The sequence below is a fragment of the Arachis hypogaea genome, chromosome 19 (genome assembly GCF_003086295.3).
Source record: "Arachis hypogaea cultivar Tifrunner chromosome 19, arahy.Tifrunner.gnm2.J5K5, whole genome shotgun sequence".
Classification (NCBI taxonomy): domain Eukaryota; kingdom Viridiplantae; phylum Streptophyta; class Magnoliopsida; order Fabales; family Fabaceae; genus Arachis; species Arachis hypogaea.
Genome location: NC_092054.1, coordinates 134,951,834 through 134,977,428, shown reverse-complemented (window position 1 = coordinate 134,977,428; position 25,595 = coordinate 134,951,834). Strand labels below are relative to the sequence as shown.

The window sequence follows — 25,595 nt, the reverse complement described above, 5'->3', positions numbered from 1 at the left end:
TATATGTATTTAAAATATATTGATTAGTAGACACATCCACGAACACACTTCTATAAAACACAATTATAAATAAGAGTTGGCAAAAATTGGCAGATAATATGTTGGTACCCTATACTTTTCCATTTATTATATATTTATTAAAACAAAAACTTTAAAATTTTTCTAATAATAATTTTAATATATAAATTTATAATATACTAAACTGATAAAAAAATTGGAGCATTTTTTCCGAGAGTTTACAATCATAAATGTGAAATTCAAGTTGACCATTACAATCAACTAAAAGTCTAAAACTACTTGAGATATTATATTAAATTTCTTAGGTTTAAACTTGATGAACACGCCAGAATCCAGATGACTAAACTCAATATAAAGAGAGGTAGAGTGAGGAGGTGACACTAAACACAAAAATGGAAGATTTGAAGTTACATGGATTTTGGTATAGTCCCTTTACAATGAGGGTGGTATGGACCTTGAAATTGAAGGGTCTATCATATGAGAACATTGAGGAAGATCGCTTCAATAAGAGCCCTCAACTTCTTGAATACAACCCTGTGCATAAGAAGACCCCAGTGCTTGTTCATGGTGGAAAACCCATTTGTGAGTCCATGATCATTGTTCAATACATTGATGAGTTATGGCCACAGAATCCATTGGTCCCTCATGATTCCTATGACAGAGCTCAAGCAAGGTTCTGGGTTGCATATTCTGAACAAATGGTAAGATTTTTAGAAATTAATATTTTTGTGTTTTGTTATTAGTGTTTTCAACTCTTTGCATACCATATTAGACTTTGCAAACTTAGAAATAAAATTTTATTTTTGTTGTAAAAATAAAGATAAGAATAATTATCTAAATTAATTTTTAAAATTTTAGTCACAAAAAAAAAAATTAATTTTTAAAATTTTAAAATTGGATAAAACAATTTTTAATGTTTATTTCTATTAGACAATATAATTTTTTTCCATTAATCACTAACAATGACTGATGGTGACGTAAAATATTATTTCGCACACACGATAATTGCTAAGTGTCCATATGTGCAAGCTGAACAAATCAATTCAAATTTTTATATTTTTCATCGTTTTCAAAACCAAGGACAAAATACATCTCTGATTTTTTATTACTCTGTCTCATTATTTTTATATCGGAGATAAAATCCAATAATAATAATAATAAAATTTGTAGCTTAACAAGATTCTCGCTTTCTAGTCATTTTTATGCTAATTAACTTTGTACCGTATCAAAGTTTTTTATGAATAATAATAATAATATCGATTCAATGTTGTCAATAATTAATGGATTAACGTTTATACTAGGTTCCTGCACTGCCAGCACTCATTCAAAGCACTAGTGCGGAAGAGAAAGAAAAGGCCGTACAGAAGGCCTGGGAAAACTTCAAAGTCCTTGAAGATCATTGCTTAGCTGATAAGAGAAAATTCTTCGGTGGTGACAAAATTAACATTGTGGACATAGCTATTGGATCATTTTTCGTATTTTTTGTCACTATAGAAGATCTTAAACAAGTAAAGATCCTGGTAGCTGAAAAGTTCCCTCTCTTACATTTATGGTTTGATAATTTCAAGAATGCCCCAGTTATCAAAGAAAATTTCCCAGATAGGGAGAAAATGTTGGCTACTATGAAGGCTATCTTGGAGAGGAGGTTGGCATCTTCCTAAGAAGTCAGCATCTCTATTTATGTGCTTGTTTCTTTATATACCAAACCTTCTGTTGGGTTTGTCTTATATTGTGCTTGTAAGGTATAACAAAAGATTGAGTTTATTGTATTTCTTGAAATAATGAATTCGGTTTCCTTTTAAGTCATTGGCAAACCTCTATGAAATAGATTGGGACATATTGGGTAACTTGTGTGGACATACTAAAACGCCAATTAGTAGAATTTGGTTTACTTCTATTATGAATTAGTAGTTTTACACTTTTACTACTTGAGAAGCTATGGCTAAAGTATAAATTAATTATATAATCATGTTAGTTATATTCTAAAATTAACCATTAAAATTAATTATTAATATAAAATATATAGTAAAATATAAAATATACATTAAAAATTAATTAATATATATATATAGATAAATTTTAATGTATAAATAATATTTTTATTAATTATAATATAATACGATGTCTCATACAATGAGGGACGAAATAAGAATAATTTTTTGAGGCGATGTTTAGTAATTTACTAAAATATTTTATATTGCTATTTTTAACAATAAATTTTAAATGAAAGTTAAATGTATAATTTCAATCAAATATCTATGTGAAAATATACACAAATGTATTTAATATCTAATTAAATAAAAGACATACTACGAATCCTGTTATTATTGGAGTGGAGTGAAACCCTAGTTTTTTTTTCCTGGCTTCCCCCTCCCTGGCCTTCATGGTGCTGGCGACGGCATCCCTTCTCCTAATTTTTGCATCCTCTATTTGTTAGTTAACCGTCTGACTGAGTCCACGTCCAACCCAGATTTGCTTTGCCTTCCCGCTTTTAGATTAATAATTGACCTCATTGGTTGTGCCTCTGGTCGAGTCATCGTAGACTCCAACCCAATAGTCATTGCGTCACCTGAACTCGTGTGCCTGTCTTGGAACCACAGTGCCGACAAGTTCCCCTTCTGCTCTCTACAAGGGTCATTGCGAGTGCATCTACTCCAAAATATGAACCGCCTGTGCGACCGCCACAGCTGCTGCCCCTATCAGAGCTTGATGACTACGCATTATGTACCATTTTTCCTATCTAAAAGGACCATAAAAAGAACACAATCCTATTGAATCAATGCAATTTCATGGAAAAAATGATATATATTGTGGTACTTTGCTTTGAAATGGTTTTCGTTAAATTTCAGGTGGAAAAAGAAGCAAAAAGAGCACAAAACAAGCAAATAAAGTTGGGCGTGCCACTTGGAGCTCTGGGCGTGGCACGCCAAGCTTTTGAAACCAATTCTCAACAATGGGCGTGCCACTTGGTGCTATGGGCGTGGCACGCCAAGATTGTAAAGCCAACCATCCACATGGGCGAGCCACTTGATGTCGAAGGCGTGGCACGCCAACCTTAATTGTGACTTGGGCGTGCCACTTGGGTTCTAGGCGTGGCACGCCAAGCTTGAAAGAATGAAGACCAACATGGGCGTGCCACTTGGTGCTATGGGCGTGGCACGCCAAGTTTGTGAAGCCAAGATCTCAAAGAGGGCGTGCCACTTGGTGTTTTGGGCGTGTCACGCCAGGCTTAAGTTCCAGAGGAGTGATTTTGAGCCCCACTATAGGCATAGGCATGCCAGGCTTAAGTTTCAGAGGAGTGATTTTGAGCCCCACTATGGGCGTGGCACGCCAAAAAGTGGGCGTGGCACGCCGGGGCATATGCCAGCCTGACCTCTTCTCATTCAAATGAAAATATCTTGAGATACACAATTTCAAATGAGATGATTCCCATTCCATTAGAAAGTAGACATACAGAGTTTTTCAACCATATATAATACTTTATGATGGACACTGGAATTGAGGAAGATATTGACCCCGAAAGCACAGGGAGCAAAACACGTTACTGCAGAGTTACCAGCCTGACCTCTTCATCTTCAAAGGAACATAACTTGAGTTGTAAAGGTCCAAATGATGTGATCTTGGTGGTGTTGGAAAGCTGATATCAAGAGCTTTCCAACTATATATAACACTCTAGGGTGGACGTTAAAACTAAAGGTGAAAATGCCATTATTTCAGCGTTGCAAAATCTGGGCGTGCCACTTGACATCGAAGGCGTGGCACGCCAACTTTATTTTTATAATGGGCGTGCCACTTGGGGTTCTGGGTGTGGAACGCCAGTTCTAATGACCAGAGAGTATCATTGAAGGTGTGGCATGCCAAAAAGTGGGCGTGGCACGCCGGGGTACTTGACAGACTGACCTATTCACCTTCAAATGGGCATAACTTGAGCTACAGAGGTCCAAATGAGTTGATTCTAAAGGCGTTGGAAAGCTAACATCCAGGGCTTTCCAACAATATATAATAATTCATAGTGGACATTCAATTTGAGGCCCAAACAACTCCATCAATTCAGCGTTGCAAAGTAGGTCATACTCCAAAGGGCAAAATCAAGTGGGAGTGGCACTTGAAACCACACGCCAACTTCTTCCTGCAGCCCCCAACCTTCAATCAAGCCCACTCCAACTCTCATTCAAGCTACAATTGTCAACCAATAAAGGCCACAAGAAGTATCTAGAATAGTTTATTTTCATTTCATTGTTATTTGCTTTTAATTTTATTTAAGTTTCTAATTTAGGAGAGCCTATATAAAGGCCTTAGTTTCATAGACTTGGGTATGCTGGATTGGGGGAAGTCTTCGGACCCTCTCTATTCACCATCAATTTCTTCTCTTTTCTTTCTTACTTTGTAAATAATTTAGTTATGAATTACTAACTATTTCCATTGGGAAAGAGAGCTCTATTGTTTCTCAATGGATTGATTGTTTTTATTCTTCTTCTTCTCTTCATCTCTCTTTGATTTACTAGAAAGAATTTCGTTCTTCATGCTTAGCATTCAATTATCTTGAAAAAGAGATTGAATGTAATTGGGTTTTATGGGAACCTTGGAAGAGGAAACATAAAACTATGCTTGAAATTCTTTCTCGCACTTGAATAGAATTTGGGTTTTGGTGTTTGGATATAGTGATATATAATCTTCCCTCTACTTGAACCTAGGAAAGTGTGTGGTATAATCAAGGAACAAGCTTCATCTCTTCTCGTGAGCAATTAGACCAAGGAAGTGGCTATTGATCAAGATTTGAGAGATTGAGTCACCAAGGGATTGGGGCTCAATCAATCATGATTGCCAAGAGGTCAACGACTTGCATGATTGAAGATGAGATGAAATCAATTAATCCGGAGAATGTAATATCTCTTGATCCCAATGCTTATTTTATCTTTCTTTCTTTTATTTACTTTATGGTTATTTATATTTTCTGCACTTTACATTTCTAGCACTTTACTTTCTTGTACTTTACTTTCCTTGCCATTTACTTTCTCGCACTTTATTGCTGTCCTTTACTTTCATGTCATTTATATTTCTTGTTGATTATCTCTCCTTAATGAATAGTCTAACTAGGATAATCAATTAACTATTGTTTGCTTTAATCCGTTAATCTCTATGGGATTCGACCCCACTCCTAGTGGGTTATTACTTGACGATATTTGGTGCGCTTGCCAAAGAACGGATTCATTACATATGTGGGTAGTGAATCTAACTCATCAAGACATATGTAATGAATCCGTTCTTTAGCAAGCGCACCAAATATCGTCAAGTAATGACCCACTAGGAGTGGGGTCGAATCCCACAGAGATTAACGGATTAAAGCAAACAATATTTAATTGATTATCCTAGTTAGACTATTCATTAAGGATAGATAATAAAAAAGAAATGTAAATGACATGAAAGTAAAGGAAAGTAATAAAGTTCAAGAAAGTAAATGGCAAGGAAAGTAAAGTACAAGAAAGTAAAGTGCTAGAAATGTAAAGTGCAGAAAATGTAAATAACCATAAAGTAAATAAAAGAAAGAAAGATAAAATAAGCATTGGGATCAAGAGATATTGCATTCTCCGGATTAATTGATTTCATCTCATCTTCAATCATGCAACTCATTGACCTCTTGGCAATCATGATTGATTGAGCCCCGATCCCTTGGTGACTCAATCTATCAAATCTTGATCAATAGCCAATTCCTTGGTCTAATTGCTCATGAGAAGAGATGAAGCTTGTTCCTTGATTATACCACACACTTTCCTAGGTTCAAGTAGAGGGAGGATTGTATGTCACCATATCCAAACACCAAAACCCAAATCCTATTCAAGTGTGAGAAAGAAATGTTTCCTCTTCCAAGGTTCCCATAAAACCCAATTACATTCAATCTCTTTTCCAAGATAATTGAATGTTAAACATGAAGAACGAAATTCTTTTTAGTAAATCAAAGAGAGATAAAGAGAAGAAGAAGAATAAAAATAATCAATCCATTGAAAAATAATAGAGCTCTCTTTCCCAATGGAAATAGTTAGTAATTCATAACTAAATTATTTACAAAGTAAGAAAGAAAAGAGAAGAAATTGATGGTGAATAGAGAGGGTCCGAAGACTTCCTCCAATCCAGCATACCTAAGTCTATGAAACTAAGGCCTTTATATAGGCTCTCCTAAATTAGAAACTTAAATGAAATTAAAAGCAAATTACAATGAAATGAAAATAAACTATTCTAGAGGCTTCTTGTGGCCTTGATTGGTTAACAATTGTAGCTTGAATGAGAGTTGGAGTGGGCTTGATTGAAGGTTGGGGGCTGCAGGAAGAAGTTGGCGTGTGGTTTCAAGTGTCACTCCCACTTGATTTTGCCCTTTGGAGTATGATCCACTTTGCAATGCTGAATTGATGGAGTTGTTTGGGCCTCAAATTGAATGTCCACTATGAATTATTATATATTTTTGGAAATTTCTGGATGTTATCTTTCCAACGCCTTTGGAATCAACTCATTTGGACCTCTGTAACTCAAGTTATGCCAATTTGAAGGTGAATAGGTCAGTCTGTCAAGTACCCCGGCGTGCCACGCCCACTCTCTGGCGTGCCACGCCTTCAATGATGCTCTCTGGCCATTAGAACTGGTGTGCCACACCCAGAACCCAAGTGGCACGCCCATTATAAAAATAAAGCTGGCGTGCCACGCCTTCGATGTCAAGTGGCACACCCAGATTTTGCAACGCTGAAATAATGGCATTTTTCACCTCCAGTTTTAATGTCCATCCTAGAGTGTTATATATATTTGGAAAGTTCTTGATATCATCTTTCCAACGCTATGAAGATCACATCATTTGGACCTCTACAACTCAACTTATGTTCCTTTGAAGATGAAGATGTCAGGCTGGAAACTCTGCAATGACGTGTTTTGCTCCCTGTGTTTTCGGGGTCAATATCTTCCTCAATTCCAGTGTCCATCATAAAGTATTATATATGGTTGGAAAAATTTGTATGTCTACTTTCTAATGGAATGGGAATCATCTCATTTGAAATTGTGTAGCTCAAGATATCTTCATTTGGATGAGAAGAGGTCAGGCTGGCATATGCCCCGGCGTGCCACGCCCACTTCTTGGCGTGCCACGCCCATAGTGGGGCTCAAAATCACTCCTCTGGAACTTAAGTCTGGCATGCCCACGCCTATAGTGGGGCTCAAAATCACTCCTCTGGAACTTAAGCCTGGCGTGCCACGCCCAAAACACCAAGTGGCACGCCCTCTTTGAGATCTTGGCTTCACAAACTTGGCATGCCATGCCCATAGCACCAAGTGGCACGCCCATGTTGGTCTTCATTCTTTCAAGCTTGGCGTGCCAAACCTAGAACCCAAGTAGCACACCCAATTCATAATTAAGGTTGGCATGCCACGCCTTCGACATCAAGTGGCTCGCCCATGTGGATGGTTGGCTTTACAATCTTGGCGTGCCACGCCCATAGCACCAAGTGGCACGCCCATTGTTGAGAATTAGTTTCAAAAGCTTGGCGTGCCACTCTCAGAGCTCCAAGTGGCACGCCCAACTTTATTTGCTTGTTTTGTGCTCTTTTTTCTTCTTTTTCCACCTGAAAATTTAACACAAACCATTTCAAAGCAATGTACCACAATATATATCATTTTTTCCATGAAATTGCATTGATTCAATAGGATTGTGTTCTTTTTATGGTCCTTTTAGATAGGAAAAAGGGTACATGATGCGTAGCCATCACAACACCAAACTTAAACTTTGCTTGTCCTCAAGCAAACAAGGAATCATGCAATAGATTTTGACAAACCAAGGTGAGAAGAGTAGCAATTTTTATGTTCATGGTTGGCTAGTTTCTTATGCATGCTACAATTACAAAAGACATTCAATTGATTGATGCTTCTATCTAGCTCATTTTATGAAATCTTTTTCTTTATGTTCCTTCCTTGAAACAAGCTTTTCATTCTTTTCTTAGTTTAGCTTCTTGGGTGCTTTGCACCATTTGTTGAAAGCTACGACTCTAAATGCTTTGTTTTCAAGTATTACCACTTGATACATAAGCACCACAACCATTTAATTAGAGGACTCTTTTAGCTCATTTGTTTCTTTTCTTTACTCTCTAATCATTGATACTCAGAGCCTTGAGCTCTAAGGGAGTACTTTTGCACTTGAGCCTAGCCTTGACTCTAAGTGTTTTGTTTTCAAGCTTTTTGCTTGATACATAAACACCACAAGTACTTAACAAATGAATTGTCATTGGTACTCAGAGCCTTCAGCTTTCTCATTCTTTCCCTTTTCTTTTTCTTGCCTTATTTGCATTTTGCTTCTTCAATGTTTTCATGATTTCAAAAACTTCATAAAATGTCCTAGATGAAAACTTCAATCAAACAAGTTCAAATGCAATTGAAGAACAATAATCATGCTAGCCTTCCAATACTTATATGCCCATGCTAAGTTCTTCTTTAATGACCTTGTTTGTTTATGATCATGAAACTAAATTGCTTTTGAACTCACAAAGCTCAAGATGGTAGTCATAATATCATGGCAACATGTTCCAATTCAACAATCAAGCTATGCTTATTCACAACACACATGTATACAAAGGAAATAGAAGACAATCATGCAATTTAAATGTACTGGAAACAAATAAGAGGAAAAGAAACTTTACCACCTTGTAGTTCATCTTCATTGTTGTTGTCACTTTCCTCCTATTCTTCCCCTTCCCACACCAAATTTAGAATGATTGTTTGTCCTCAAGCAACAAATAAAACAGTGGTGATGGGGTTTATGATAGTTCATGAATGTCTTAAACAATAGAGTGTTAGTAGTACATGTGTTTAAGCAAGCAAAATTAAGAATCACAATAAAGGCACAAGAAAGAAACAGAGGCAATATGATTGCATTAATAAGTGGTGTGCATGGTACATATCATGAAAGATAAGTGGCAACACCAAACTTAGTGTGACACTTTCATTTTATCATGATGCAAGTACCCAATGAAGATTGAAAATTAAATTGTTGCATGGCAACACCAAACTTAGAATGCAATCATATGCCAATTTATTGAAAGTAAACTAAGCAAAGAAAGGAAATGTTACCTACAGTTGGGTTGCCTCCCAACAAGCGCTCTTTTAGTGTCATTAGCTTGACATGTTGTTCTCAACTTTCTTCCTCTTCTTCCAATTTTTCAAGAGGAATGACCTCAAGGGGAGAGAAGAGCAAGTTGATGTCTCCTGTATAGGCCTCTTCCCAACAAGCTTTCTTTTATTATTTGCTTGATTTGCTTTGCTTGTTGGGGGCAGGGGTTGGATTGTTTGCAGTTGACCTTTTCTTCTTTATGAGTGTTGTCCTTTGTATCTTGGTCACAATCCTCATTCCAGTGTTTTGGTTGATTGCCTTCACTTCTTTGTTTTTGGAACTTGGGTGTTGTGAGATGGTTGGAGTATCCTCTTTATCAAGAACATCTTGGAATGGTGACTCACTTGGTACAAGGATCTCTTTTTCTTGCTCTACCAATTCCTCATTTTCACCCTCATTAAACACTTCTCCACTCCTTAGACTGATGGCATGATATTCTTTCCCTGGCCAAGGGAAGACATTGGTTAGTTCAGCAACAAAATATTGTGCCAATTGTCTCATTTTCTCTTCTTGATTTCTCCTTGAGATTTCCATATCTTCAATCACCTCTTTTACATTTTACCTTAAAAACTTACTGAGTTGGGCAATGAAGAGATATCTCTTGGAGAGTTCTTCTATTATAAATTCTAGAAGATTTTGTGGAGGTGCATATGTTGGACAATTACGGGATGATAGTCCTTGAAGAATGGGGTATGCAGCATTAAAATTCCTTCCAAAGCCAAAATTTTTGTAGTTGTCATAACAATATGAACTATTTTGTGGCTCTGGGAGGTTTTCCATTTCATTTGATTACTCATACTCTATCATTCTTTGGTGATATTCCCAGCCACCATTAGGAAAATGACTAGAATCATTTTGTGGTGGTGGGCAATATCCCATATGACATGATTGATCAAAAGATGAGGTAGACTCCATTCTTACTTGCAAAATGCTCTGTCTCAAACAATAATCACCAAAAGAAATTGGAATCCCCATTGTCACAGATGAGGTTCTTAGTGAGGCAATAACACAAACACCTTAGTAGCAAGAGAAAATAAAAAGAAATTAAATGACAAAAACAAAAAATAAAGGGAAAAAAATATCTAATTTAGGTAATCAACCAACCGGTAGTTTGTTAATCACAATTAATCCCCGGCAACGGCGCCATAAAACTTGATGTGTTAGATTCACTACCCACATATGCAATGAATCCGTTCTTTGGCAAGCGCACCAAATATCGTCAAGTAATAACCCATTAGGAGTGGAGTCGAATCCCACAGAGATTAACGGATTAAAGCAAACAATAGTTAACTGATTATCCTAGTTAGACTATTCATTAAGGAGAGAAAATCAACAAGAAATGTAAATGACATGAAAGTAAAGGAAAGCAATAAAGTTCAAGAAAGTAAATGGCAAGGAAAGTAAAGTACAAGAAAGTAAAGTGCTAGAAATGTAAAGTGCAGAAAATGTAAATAACCAAAAAGTAAATAAAAGAAAGAAAGATAAAATAAGCATTGGGATCAAGAGATATTGCATTCTCCGGATTAATTGATTTCATCTCATCTTCAATCATGCAACTCATTGACCTCTTGGCAATCATGATTGATTGAGCCCCGATCCCTTGGTGACTCAATCTATCAAATCTTGATCAATAGCCAATTCCTTGGTCTAATTGCTCATGAGAAGAGATGAAGCTTGTTCCTTGATTATATCACACACTTTCCTAAATTCAAGTAGAGGGAGGATTATATGTCACCATATCCAAACACCAAAATCCAAATCCTATTCAAGTGTGAGAAATAATTTCAAGCATGGTTTTATGTTTCCTCTTCCAAGGTTCCCATAAAACCCAATTACATTCAATCTCTTTTCTAAGATAATTGAATGCTAAGCATGAAGAACAAAATTCTTTCTAGTAAATCAAAGAGAGATGAAGAGAAGAAGAAGAATAAAAACAATCAATCCATTGAAAAATAATAGAGCTCTCTTTCCCAATGGAAAGAGTTAGTAATTCATAACTAAATTATTTACAAAGTAAGAAAGAAAAGAGAAAAAATTGATGGTGAATAGAGAGGGTCCGAAGACTTCCCCCAATCCAGCATACCTAAATCTATGAAACTGAGGCCTTTATATAGGCTCTCCTAAATTACAAACTTAAATGAAATTAAAAGCAAATTACAATGAAATAAAAATAAACTATTCTAAATGCTTCTTGTGGCCTTGATTGGTTGACAATTGTAGATTGAATGAGAGTTGGAGTGGGCTTGATTAAAGGTTGGAGGCTACAGGAAGAATTTGCCGTGTGGTATCAAGTGCCACTCCCACTTGATTTTGCCATTTGGAGTATGACCCACTTTGCAACGCTGAATTGATGGAGTTGTTTGAGCCTCAAATTGAATGTCCACTATGAATTATTATATATTGTTGGAAAGCCCTGGATGTTATCTTTTCCAATGCTTTTGGAATCAACTCATTTGAACTTCTGTAGCTCAAGTTATGCCCATTTGAAGGTAAATAGGTCAGTCTGTCAAGTACCCCGGCGTGCCACGCCTACTTTCTGGCGTGCCACGCCCATATATTATGAAACTGGCATGCCACATCCACTCTTTGGCGTGCCATGCCTTCAATGATGCTCTCTAGCCATTAGAACTGGCGTGCCACGCCCAGAACCTCAAGTGGCACGCCCATTATGAAAATAAAGCTGGCGTGCCACGCCTTCGATGTCAAGTGGCACGCCTAGATTTTACAATGCTAAAATAATGGCATTTTTCACCTTCAGTTTTAAAATCCATCCTAGAGTGTTATATATCGTTGGAAAGCTCTTGATTTCAGCTTTCCAACGCCACCACGATCACATCATTTGGACCTCTACAAATCAAGTTATGTTCCTTTGAAGATGAAGAGGTCAGGCTGGTAACTCTGCATTGACGTGTTTTGCTCCCTATGTTTTCGGGGTCAATATCTTCCTCAATTCCGGTGTCCATCATAAATTATTATACATGGTTGGAAAGCTCTGGATGTTTACTTTCTAATGAAATGGGAATCATCTCATTTAGAGTTGTGTAGCTCAAGATATCTTTATTTGAATGAGAGGAGGTCAGGCTGGCATATGCCCCGGCGTGCCACGCCCATAGTGGGGCTCAAAATCACTCCTCTGGAACTTAAGCCTGGCATGCCACACCCAAAACACTAAGTGGCATGCCCTCTTTGAGATCTTGGCTTCACAAACTTGGCGTGCCACGCCCATAGCACCAAGTGGCACGCCCATATTGGTCTTCATTCTTTAAAGCTTGGCGTGCCACGCCTAGAACCCAAGTGGTACGCCCAAGTCACAATTAAGGTTGGCGTGCCACGCCTTCGATGTCAAGTGGCACGCCCATGTTGATGGTTGGCTTTACAATCTTGGCGTGCCACACCCATAGCACCAAGTGGCACGCCCATTGTTGATAATTGGTTTCAAAAGCTTGGCGTGCCATGCCCAAAGCTCCAAGTGGCACGCCCAACTTTATTTGCTTGTTTTGTGCTTTTTTTGCTTCTTTTTCCACCTGAAATTTAACACAAATCATTTCAAAGCAATGTACCACAATATATATCATTTTTTCCATGAAATTGCATTGATTCAATAAAATTGTGTTCTTTTTATGGTCCTTTTAGATAGGAAAAACCGTACATGATGCATAGTCATCAGAACTTGTGTGGACTGAAATTGCAGTTGGTTTGAGTCTCTCAGTCTTCATCTTTTCCCTCCTTTTAGTGATATTTTGTCACTGTTGTTATATTACTTTGGATTTTTGTGTCTTTTCTGCTTTTTGATACCCCATAGAGGTGTGTGTGGGTTTGTTCAACTATGTTAATTGTGGTGTTTGCACTATGTTGAGTGAAAAATAGAGGTTTAACAAGAGAGAGGGTGATGAGGGAGAATGCCAATGGCGAGAACTTGATAAAAGAAGAACAGAGGAGTGATGAGGACTAAATATTGGTTTAGAAATTTCACAAGTTAAAACACAAGATTCGTTATAGCTCTAAACCGGAAAATAACCCACTACAAGAAAAAAGGCCTATGGCCACACTTTTTCTTGCCACGCTTTAAAAGCATGGTCAAAAGTGGTCAATGGCCACGCTTTTATGAGGGTGGTGATTGATTAGAGATTTGGCCACGTTTTTTCTTTCTACGCTTTTATGAGGGTGGCAATTGATTCGAGATTTGGCCACGCTTTTTTTTTTGCCACGCTTAAAAAGTATAGCCATAGAGAGAAACAGGCACACTTTTAAAACGTGGCGACAAGGGTTTGTTATAGTGACGTTTTAAAAGCGTGACAGTTTTCTACAACTCTTTTGGCACGCTTTAAAAGCATGGCCAAAAGGTTAAAAAAAAACGTTTCGAAAAGGATATAATTAGTTAATTACATTGCACACCCTCTTCGAAACTCTATCTTTCTCCTTCGAACCCTAAACTCTTCGAACCCTTGTATTCATCTTAAAAAGAAAGGCCCTTCGAAAGAACCTTAAACTCTTCGAAAGAACCCCAACACTCCGCGACCCCAGCAATCTGAAGAACATCGACGACGCTCGCAATGCCTCCGTCAGCGCTCCCTGTTCCGGCACTCCCACCATCGTTGCTCCCACCCTAACCCTCCTTCGGCGGTGATTCTCTATGGCGAAGACTCTCTCAACGCTCACTGTCAGTCACAAACCCTCCGTTGATGCTCCCTCCGTCGCCGCTCCCTTATGTCGTTGCAAATACCTAACCCCTTCCATCGCCGCTCCCTTTTGTCGAAGCATTGGAAAAGGTTTGTTGTTCAGGGCCACTCCCTTCCATCGTCAAGCTCGATGGGGCTGCTGTCACAACTGGCAAAGAGGATGAAGATGCCATCCTTGATCTATAATCCCTAACTCATACTTGTTCAGTAAATTTTCGATCAGCATTTAATCATTTATTTTGAATATTACAATAAATATGTGCTTTTAGTTGTTATTACTCTTTTCCAATTGATTTTAGGAAATCGAAGTTTTACCGATTCGACAAGGAAGGGAATCGGTGGAAGGAGAGAACCGCAGGTACCGTCAAGTTTCCAAAGAACAAGGTTACTAGCAAGGTTTGGTTTCTCATCCTATCAAAATTCATTTATGCTTCTTTGTTTATGCTATTTATTATTCTCTTATTCATTTGTGCTTTCCTAGTTCTCTGATTTTTCAGTTCATAAGTAATTAGAGAAGTTTAAACAATAATTGTTTGAACTTTATATAATAATGTTGAACGTAGTTCTTTTGCTGTCATTATAGTAGTTAAATATAAAAAGGTTAATTGGTTTATTTATGCAACTAATTTTTGTTCTTTTTTGTGTTTATACAGAACAAAATCATTGCTGAGTGTGATTTTTTAGCTGTAAGCACTCCAAATCATTAAAAAAGGTAATTCATAAATTCCATATTTTTTTCATTTAAAAATCATACTAAAATAATATAATCTAATATAAAGAGCGAGCTGTTAATACTCTAGCTTGATTTATATTTATAAGAAATTATGAACTTATTGGTTGAATAGCTTATCATGGGTCATTATAAATACCCTTTCCCTTTATTTTTCTTTTCGTATATTCCTTCCATAACCACCCCTATCTCCGTTCCAGAATCCAACATCCCACCAAATTTACTCTTCTTCTCCCACCTTTTACAGATAGCTACATCTCGTTACAACCGCACAAACCCTCATCCTCTCCCTCAAGACCCTTTCCTTTCACTCCTTGATTCCTCTGTAATTTGAGATCATTACTCTTGAAAATCCTACGCTGCCACGATGAAGTTCTGCAATGTCATAGTTGTGAGGACGATGATGAGCATGCAGCGAGGTGGTGCCACTGAGGGGGATTTGCTGCCACGATGAAGCTCCGCAACAGTGAGGCAGTGGTGCTGAGGGAGCTTCGGCCGCTGCAGCTATGGTTTCTTGTGTTCAACAGTGTAGTGGATCTTATGCGCGCGGAGGGCGTGCCGTGAATTGGTGGATTCCAACAACAATGATGAATTTTTATTATAGTTAGATGTGTGTAAGACTTTGCCAAGTGGAGAGTACTTGTAACTTGAATGATTCTTCAGCGTCATTGATTAGGAAATTCGGGCCACTAGAAACAAGTATGATGCTGGTGGCATCACGAATGATGAGGTTTTCATCACATTTTTCCGGAAGTCTACGTCAAGATGTTCAAGTTAAAGCTTATTTGTTTCTTGATTTTTTTTTTGGTTTGAATTTAATTTTAAGAATATTTTAATAACACTACTAGTGATAAAATTCAAAGATAAACAAAAAGACGAGCATTGAAATTAAATAAAAAGATAAATTAACAATTGAAATAGAAAACAAATAATAGGTTAATATTGAATAGGTTTAATTATTCTATTCGTTTTTATAGTTTTATTAAATTTGTAATTAATTTTTTATATTTTTTTATTTTTTTAATTGAGTCTCTACACTTTTTAATTTTATAATTAAATTTTTTTTAGTATAAAAATATTAGAATTAATTAAATATTTTTTTTAAATTGAAGGTATTTATAAGTAAAAATTTAATTAAATTTTTTACCACAAATATTTTAGAAAAAATATTCTGTTAATTTTAATATTTTTGACATAAAAAAGACCTAATTACAAAATTAAAAGTAACGTAGGAATTCAATTGAAAAGAAAAAAAATATAAAAACCTGATTAAAAATTTGGTAAAACTATAGAGACCAAGAAAGTAATTAAATTAATTGAATACAAAAAGAATCACTTCACTTTTTATTCAAGTTTTTGATGCAACAAGAAAGGGAACGCTCAACCTAATTTGTCAACACCATAGTTTGAGAATTGGATCGAAGGGACTCACACAACATAACCTTCTATCTAATTTTCTGATGAAATAAGAGAGTGACTCACTCAATTTCACTTGTCCACACCCAGGTACAGACCTAGTCACAACCATGAGAGGGCATTTGCCCTACAGTATTTTTAATTTTTTTTTAAAAAATAATTATATATAGTGTGTCTCATTTCAAATTTTAAATGACTCTACTATAAATAAATTAAATTTAATTGGCTAAAATCTTAAATTCACTTTCTTATTTTTTTATTATTTTGACTATTATTTAACATAATCAAATTTAGTTCTTGTGCCATCACTTTTTTATTCCTTTAAATCCTCTTCTTATTTTTTATATTTTTAACTTTTATTTTTTATTTTTTGTCTAGTTGTCATATTCTCTTCATCAAAAGATAAATTTCAAATTCTCCATTTTTTTATATAACTCTCCATAACTCTATGTATCTTCTAATTTCATTATTTCTTTTTTTGATATTGTCAATCGCAAATTTTAATTCAAATAATTATAGTTTAAGTATTAATATAATGTTTTATTCTTTTCATGACTTTATATATTTTATGATCTATTCATCTTTATTATTTGTTTTGTATCTTTTGTTTTATTATATGTATCTACGTTGTATATAAAATTTGAAAATGAATTGATTAATTTACTAATTTAAAATATATTTTTTATTTTTAAAAATAGTAATAGAAAAATATTTTAATTACAATACATAATTAAATAGATGTATAAAATTTTTCATCTAACATTATATCAAAATTAAATTAAAAAATATATAACAAATTAATTATTTAAAAAAAGAAAGAAAAAAATTGTAAATTAAATTTCTATTATTTTATATAAACAATCTTTTATATACAGATTAATTTTTCTAGTATTTATATATAATTCTACTTTCAAATTATAAATACTAGTGTATTATTAGGCGTTAATGTGTTAATTAATTCAATCTTTTATTATTAAATATGTATAAAAAATTAGTTAGAATAATAAATTATCTATAATTTAACTAAAATATTTTAAGTTCAAGTTTTAGAAATAAAAAATATTTTTTTATTAATTATATATAATGAATAATATTTGAAGAATGAAAGTGTTCACTAACTCTTTTTAATTTTTATAACTTTATAATTAATAATGTTCAATAAAATTTATTTGAGTAAAATATCGTTTTTTTTTGTTCCCAACGTTTGAGGTAAGTTTTAAAGTTGTCTTTAACGTTTCAAACGTCTTATTTAAGTCCCTAACGTTTCAAAATTGACTCAATGTTGTCATGCCGTTAGGGATCCGTTAACAGAATTGGTAGCAAGACAAAATTGAGATGATTTTGAAACGTTAGGGACTTAAATAGGACAAAACATTGGGGACAAATTAAAACAATACATAGAAATAAATTTTAATTTTATCCTTCAATAATATCAATTTTTTACTATACAGAATATTCAATTATTTTTTAGTCACATCTAAATAAATTACAGTTAATCACATTACTTTCATTTTAAATAAATTAATTTTTTTTATAATTTTACTCTTGAAGTAATGTAATTTTTTTATAAATAAATGAATTTTATACTTTCATTCTAAATAATGTAATTTTACTTTTATTATTTAATCACATTACTTATAATTTTTTTTTATAATTTTACACTTTTATTTTAAATAAATTAAATTTTTTCATAATTTTACACTTAAAGTAATGTAATTTTTTTATAAATAAATAACTTTTACACTTTCATTCTAAATAATATAATTTTACTTTCATTATTTAATCACATTACTTAAATTTTTTTTATAATTTTACACTCTCATTCTAAAAAAATTAATTTTATACTTTCATTCTAAATAATGTAATTTTACTTTCATTACTTAATCACATTACTTATAATTTTTTTATAATTTTATACTTTTATTCTAAATAAATTAACTTTTTTATAATTTTACACTTAAAGTAATGTAATTTTTTTATAAATAAATAACTTTTATATTTTCGTTTTAAATAATGTAATTTTACTTTCATTACTTAATCACATTACTTATATTTTTTTTATAATTTTACACTTTCATTCTAAATAAATTAATTTTTTTATTATTTTACACTTAAAGTAATGTAATTTTTTATAAATAAGTAAATTTTATACTTTCATTCTAAATAATGTAATTTTACTTTCATTACTTAATCACATTACTTATAATTTTATTTTTATAATTTTACACTTTTATTCTAATCACATTACATTATTTATTTAGAATGAAAGTAATGTGATTAAGTGTAATTTACTTAGATGTGATTAAAAAATAATTGAATACTATGTATAGTAAAAAATTGATATTATTGAAAGATAAAATTAAAATTTATTTCTATGTATTATTTTTGTCTCCAACATTTTCGTCCTATTTAAGTCCCTAACGTTTTAAAATCATCTCAATTTTGTCTCGCCGTCAATTCCGTTAACGGATCTCTAACGGCAGGACAACATTGAGTCAATTTTGAAACGTTAAGGACTTAAATAGGACAATTGAAACGTTAGGGACAACTTTAGGACTTACCCCAAATGTTGGGGACAAAAACGATACTTTACTCAATTTATTTTAATAAATATATTTTTACCTCATTCCTAAAATTTTCTAGGTCCATCACTGTCCACACCATAGTTTCATTACGAAACCAAAAGGGAATTTACACCTTCAATCACTTAATCACAACTACAATAGTTTATGAGATATTTATAACCTCTTATTAAGTTAAATAAAAAAAATTCTAAACTCACTAATATAAAACTTAATTTAGTAACTAAATAAATAAAATAAAAATATATAAAATTAAATTAAACATTCTAATACTTAAAATATAAACTAATAATTATTAAATAATATTTAAACTTTTTATCATATCACAAACATTTAAAGCATATATCACCTAAAGATAACAATAGTGATAAGAAAATGGAGATGAGAAAAAAGAAAAAAGAGAGGGATATTTATAAAATTATTTTAATGGAATTAATGTTTTGTTAGTTATGTCGGACGGAAATAAATTTTAGTGTTTATTAAATGTATTTAAATTTTTTATGGTCAGTTTTTTGTGAGTTTTAAAATTTTGTATGGTTAAAAATATTATTCTCTACTTCTTTTATGAAGAATATAAAAATTAAGATTTTAATATATTTATTAAAATAAAAATTTAAATTTTTTTACTCATAGTACTTTTAATATACAAGTTTAGAATATACTAAATTGATAAAAAAATTTGGATATTTTTTTCAGACTTTATTGTATAAATAAATTTGATCAATAAATGTGAAATTGAAATTGACCATTACAATTAACTAAGATTAATTAAAATATGATGAATTATAGGATAAAAATATAAATTTACATATTTTTTTTTATGAAATGAAATAATATTTGAAAAATTAGGGTCTATATTTTGAATAATAATAATAATATAATAAAAAATAACTATAAAAAATTTTATATTTTTTTTTATACAATTTTAATCTGTATGTATGTAGAATATCCCTAAAAATATTTATTAGATTTCTCGGACTTGGTGAACAAGCCATATGACTGAACTCACTCAATATAAGAACAAGAATGAGGAGGTGACATTAAACACAAGAATGGAAGATTTGAAGTTACATGGATTTTGGTATAGTCCCTTTACGCTGAGGGTGGTATGGGCCCTGAAGTTGAAGGGTCTAGCATATGAGAACATTGAAGAAGATCGCTACAATAAGAGTCCTCAACTTCTAGAATACAACCCTGTGCATAAGAAGACTCCAGTACTTGTTCATGGTGGAAAACCCATTTGTGAGTCCATGATCATTGTTCAATACATTGATGAGTTATGGCCACAGAATCCATTGGTCCCTCATGATCCCTATGACAGAGCTCAAGCAAGGTTTTGGGTTGCATATTCTGAACAAATGGTAAGATTTTAAAAACTATAACAAATAAAATATTTTGTCTTTAATATTTGGATTAAAATTTAATTTTATTTAATATTTTATTTTTATTTAAGTCTTTTTATCAAAATTAATTTTTTTTGTAAAAATATTATTTTTTACTATTATATTTTTTTTCTTATTATTCTATCACTTTTACTCTTAAATTATTATTACCATTATTATGATTACTACATTCACAATTTTTGTTGTTATTTAAAAAAAATATAATGAAAAAAGGTATATCTAGAAAAAAATAATTTAAACTAAAAATTTAAAATAAATCAAAATAAAATATTTTAGAATAAAAAATAAAATGTATAAAACGTTAAGAATAAAATTAGAAGTTAATCCAAACATGAAAAATTAAAATAGTACTTTACTCAACTAATATTATATGGCCAATGAGACATATCTTAAATGACATAGTCTCTCCATACTCTCTGAGGTGCGATTGGACTTTTCAAACACAAAAATATTTATGGCTGTGTTTGGTTCTGAGAATATGATAAGACAAGATACTGATAATAAGATACAAAGAATAGAAATATAAAAATTAATATTTTTATATTTTGTTTGATAATAAATTAGTACACATTATGCAACTCTAATTTATTTTCAATTTTTTTATTCAAAAAATTTGAGAAAAAAATATAATAATAAAAAATATAATAAGAATAATGAAAGAAAAATAAAAAATAAATTGTATTTCTTATTAGTATCTTAGTGTTATTTCTATTAGAATAAACACAAAATACACTAATTCAGTATTTCTAAACACAATGTCTTATGTGTCAAACACAATTTTTTGTGTCTCTGTATCTCATGTCTGTAAACAAATGCGACCTATGTGTTTTTGTTGGTACTTTTAACTCTTTACGCGTTTATTTAATTAGATTTATGCGTTTAAATAATTTTTAAATAATTAGTTTAAAAATTAATATTTTTGTTATTGTAATAATACATAATTAATTATACTGAAAATACATAAAAATTAAATTTAAAAATAAATATATAAAAATTTCAATCATATTAAATATATAATAAAAATTTGCCACTAAAATAATTACATATAAAATATATGTTAAAATATAACATACATATTAAAAATAAGTTAAATAAATTAATATATAAATACATAATAATTAATTTTGTTATGTACACATAATATTATTAAAAAAATATATTTTTTTGTCCTTTTGTAAAACAAGGAAAAAATATATCTCTAGTTTTATATTTCTGTCTGATTAATTTTATATTAGAATAAAATCCAAATACAATCTTTGAACCAACAATGTTAGCAAGAACTTTTTGGCACTTGATCCCTAACAAGATTCTAGCTCTAGTCATTTCTTATGCTAATTAACTTTCTACCATATCATAATTTTCTATGCACAAATAATAATAATAATAATAATAATAATAATAATAATAATAATAATAATAATAATAATGATTAATGTTGTCAATATATAATTAATGGATTAACGTTTATACTAGGTTCCTGCACTGCCAGCACTCCTTCAAAGTACTAGTGCGGAAGAGAAAGAAAAGGCCGTACAGAAGGCCTGGGAAAACTTCAAAGTCCTTGAAGATCATTGCTTAGCTGATAAGAGAAAATTCTTCGGTGGTGACAAAATTAACATTGTGGACATAGCTATTGGATCACTTTTCGCATTTTTTGTCACTATAGAAGATATTAAACAAGTGAAGGTCCTAGTAGCTGAAAGGTTCCCTCTCTTACATTTATGGTTTGATAATTTCAAGAATGCGCCAGTTATCAAAGAAACCTTCCCTGATAGGGACTAGGGATGGCTACTATGAAGGCTGTCTTGGAGAGGAGGTTGGCATCTTCCTAAGAAGTCAGCATCTCTATGTGTTTGTTTCTTTATATATACCACCCTTCTGTTGGGTTTGACTTATTGTGCTGGTAAGGTATAATAAAAGTTTGAGTTTATTGTATTTCTAGAAATAATGAATTCGGTTTCCTTTTAAGTCATTGTCAAACCTCTATAGTCACCAAAAAAAAAAAAAAAAGTGTCAAACCTCTATGAAATAGATTAGGACATATTATGTAACTTGTGTGGATAGATTTAAAGAGCCAATTAGTAGAATTTGGTTTACTTCTAATGAATGAGTAGTTTTACATTTTTACTGTTGGGCAAAACCTCCAACAATATGGAATGCTCATGATCCGAGAAGATTTTGACGATAATCCAGTGAGAAAACATAAAATAAGAAGGTATTACATCAAATTCAAAATTCTAAAGTTTTAAATTAATGAAAATTTTTCACTCTTCCTTATTTTTTTTGAGATGAGACTAACTTCATACATTCTCACACTTACAACATTAACATTTATTACTTGAGAAACGACGGATAAAATATAAACTAATTATACAACTATGATATATATATATATATATATATATATATATATATATATATATATATATATATATATATATATATATATATATATATATATATATACTAAAATCAACCATCAAAGTTAATCATCGATATAGAATGTGAATACACATTATATATATATATATATATATATATATATATATATATATATTTTATAGTAAATTTTGATAGCTAATTTTAATGTATAAATAATATTTTTATTAATTATAATATGAACTCCGCTAAAGAGTCAATAGAGAATCTTTACAATGTATATAACGGGCTGGTCGTTTATTAGCCCAATAAGGATAAATAGTGAAAACTAGCCTATAGATTACCCTAAATTCAAAAATTCCAATTCACTTATCTCACAAAACCAACCATCCAACCCTAATTACAACCCTTTTTTTTTTACCCCAAATCCTCTTTCTCCCAAAACAGCACCCACCCACTGCCTTCTCTACCGAACATCCAACCTCATTGGAGTGTAGGTTCCACCTCAGTCACCCCGCCTCTCTTGTATGTATGTGTTGTAACATCCTAATATACAAATCCTTATACTTGAGTCATAAGTCAACGATATTATGGTGGTACGACTCAAGGTGGAATAATAGTAAGCATGTGTGTGTGTGTGTGTGTGTGTGTGTGTGTTTAAATGAAAGAATTAGTAAACGAGAAGTTTGAAAAGGAATAAAATAAAATTGTGAATGAAAAACACTCTTGTATATAAATAACAGACGAAAGATAAAACGTGTTTTGGAAAGTGACGGAGAAAAAATGTCGGTAAAGAATTTTCACAAAAATATCGCATTGCAAGTATAGATCTAAACCGATAATGAATCCTCGGTCAACGTTTAAATTGTTTGTCACAAGTACAAACCCAATAAAATAACCGAAGTATTCAAACATCGGGTCGTCTCTCAAGAAATTGCAGGGAAGTGTAGTTTATTATTGGCTATGAGGTATATTTTGGGATTTTTGTAATAAGAAACAAGAAAGTAAAATGGTAAGAAAATAAACTAATAACTAAGAAACCTCTTAGCAAGGAAAGAGAATTATAAGTCCTATCCTCATTATCATCGTCAATTGTGATGGTAAATGTAAATTGCTTTCACTTAGTTATCCTCTAACAAATGAAGGAAAGTCAAGCGAGCAAAATCGACTTAAGTTCACAAGTCCTAATCAAAGACTAGATTTAGTGAGGCTCAAGCCAACTAGCAACTTTCAATCACCAATCAACAAAAGAATTTTGATAACTCAAGAGTCTCTAATTAATCAATCCAAGTCAAGAACAAAAAATCTAAATTAAAATCCATCCAAGCATTTTATCAAACACTTGAAAGGCATAAAATAAAACATTGAAAATTGATAAGACATAGGAAATTCTAAGACTAACCAAAGCAAAGAAATAACAATCACAAAGCAATTGAACAATAAAAAATATGAAACATAAATTGCATTAATGAAAATTGAGAGTAACAAATGAACTCATAAACTAAATTAGCAAAATAAAGGAATCAATAAGAGAAGTAAATAACTAAAGTCTAGAACAAATAAAAGTAAGAGAAAATTAAATTAAATACGACTGAAACCTAAACCTAAAGAGAAATTGAAAGAAGGAACCCTAAACCTAGAGAGAGGAGAGAGCCTCTCTCTCTAGAATTCTACATCTAAACCTAACTAATGTGAAAAGTGAAAAGTGAATGATTGATTCTGCTCCACTCCCCGGCCTCTAGTCTGTATTTTCGGGCCTGAGACTGGGTCAAAAGCAGCCCAGAAATCGCCCCCAGCGTTTTCTCGTAACTGGGGCACGTGATGCTTGTCACACGTATGCATCAGCCACGCGTACGCGTCAATAAATATTGAATTGGCCACGCATACGCATCATCCATGCGTGCACGTCATTTGTCTGCTGCACCAGTCACGCGTACGCGTCGTCCATGCGTGCGTGTCGATATCAGCTTCTCAAATTCCAAAATTCTTGTGTTCCTTCCACTTTTGCATGCTTCCTTTCCATCCTCTAAGCCATTCTTGCCCTATAAAACCTGAAAACACTTAACAAACACATCATAACATCTAATGGTAATAAAAGATGATTAAAAATTACTAATTTAAAGGCCTAAGAAGCATGTTTTCAATCATAGCACAAAATTAGGAAGGAAACTTAAAAACATGCAATTTACATGAATATGTGTGAGAATAATTGACAAAATCCACTCAATTCAATATAAAATAAACCATAAAATAGTGGTTTATTAGAAAGCGATAAGAATAAGATAAGGACAAGATGTATATATATATATACACACAACTAGAAAATGGATTAATACAGACAGATTTAGTCTTTATTACAGACGAATTTTTAGTTACCGACGGATTTTGTCCCTTTGTAAAAGCCCCGTCGGAAATTATTTACCGACGGATTTTTTTCCGTCGAAAAATTACAGACGGATTTTTACCAGTTACCGACGGATTTTTCCTCTGTAAATTTTTTATCCATTTCCCAAAGGCGACAAAATTTTTGACGAATTTTTCGTTTGTAATTACAGACAGATTTTCCGACGGATTTTCTATCTGTAATTATAGACGGATTTTCAGACGGATTTTCCGTCTGTAATTATAGACGGATTTTCCGACAGATTTTTCATTTGTAATTACAGACGGATTTTCTGTCTGTAATTTGAACCTTGGAAAATCATCTCATACTATGATTACAGACAGAAAATCCGTCTGTAAATCCGTCGGTAAAGTAAAATAGAAATTTTTTAAAATTTTTCCATTGCAAAATGAATACTTTAGGTTTATTTTTTAAATTTCCTCCATCAAACACACTGTAAATTGAAAAAAAAGAGGCCAAAAATCATATAGATAAACATAATATTCATTACATGATACCTATAAAATTGGATGTTATTTTTCAACATCATTGGCCAATATCTCACTATCTCAATAAAAAGATACCCAAAAAAATAAACCATTGACAGAACTATAACTATTTACAACACTCATTGACACTACTAGTTCCTTCATTTTCAACAATTTAAACAAACAAGATTTTATATTGATCCTATTCCTTTTAGATTGCATGATGGTGACTTGCTCAGAGCCATTGACAAATACACCTCCTGGATCTCCTTGTGGTTGTGTGTGGCCACTTCAAGTTAAACTCCACATCAGCATTGCAATATACAAGTTCTTCCATTTGGTTTTCAAGCTAGCTGAGGAAATTGCAGCCAGTCTTTT

The 25,595-nt window shown here is 32.4% G+C and overlaps 2 protein-coding genes across 2 annotated transcripts in view; both read left to right on the top strand.

The window, feature by feature from the left end:
- The first annotated feature begins 282 nt into the window (after positions 1–282).
- LOC112779318 (probable glutathione S-transferase) lies at positions 283–1,824 on the top strand. The gene is made up of 2 exons (XM_025823562.2): positions 283–719; positions 1,320–1,824. The coding sequence occupies exons 1-2, from the start codon at positions 411–413 to the stop codon at positions 1,677–1,679; spliced, it is 669 nt and encodes a 222-aa protein (XP_025679347.1). The 5' UTR covers positions 283–410; the 3' UTR covers positions 1,680–1,824.
- A 17,717-nt stretch (positions 1,825–19,541) lies between these two features.
- The window catches only part of LOC112779560 (probable glutathione S-transferase), a 136,858-nt gene continuing 130,804 nt past the window's right edge, over positions 19,542–25,595 (top strand). The window contains exon 1 of the mRNA XM_025823862.3: positions 19,542–19,925. Within this exon, the coding sequence (XP_025679647.2) occupies positions 19,560–19,925 (366 nt within the window). The 5' untranslated portion in view covers positions 19,542–19,559. The remainder of the gene's footprint in view (positions 19,926–25,595) is intronic.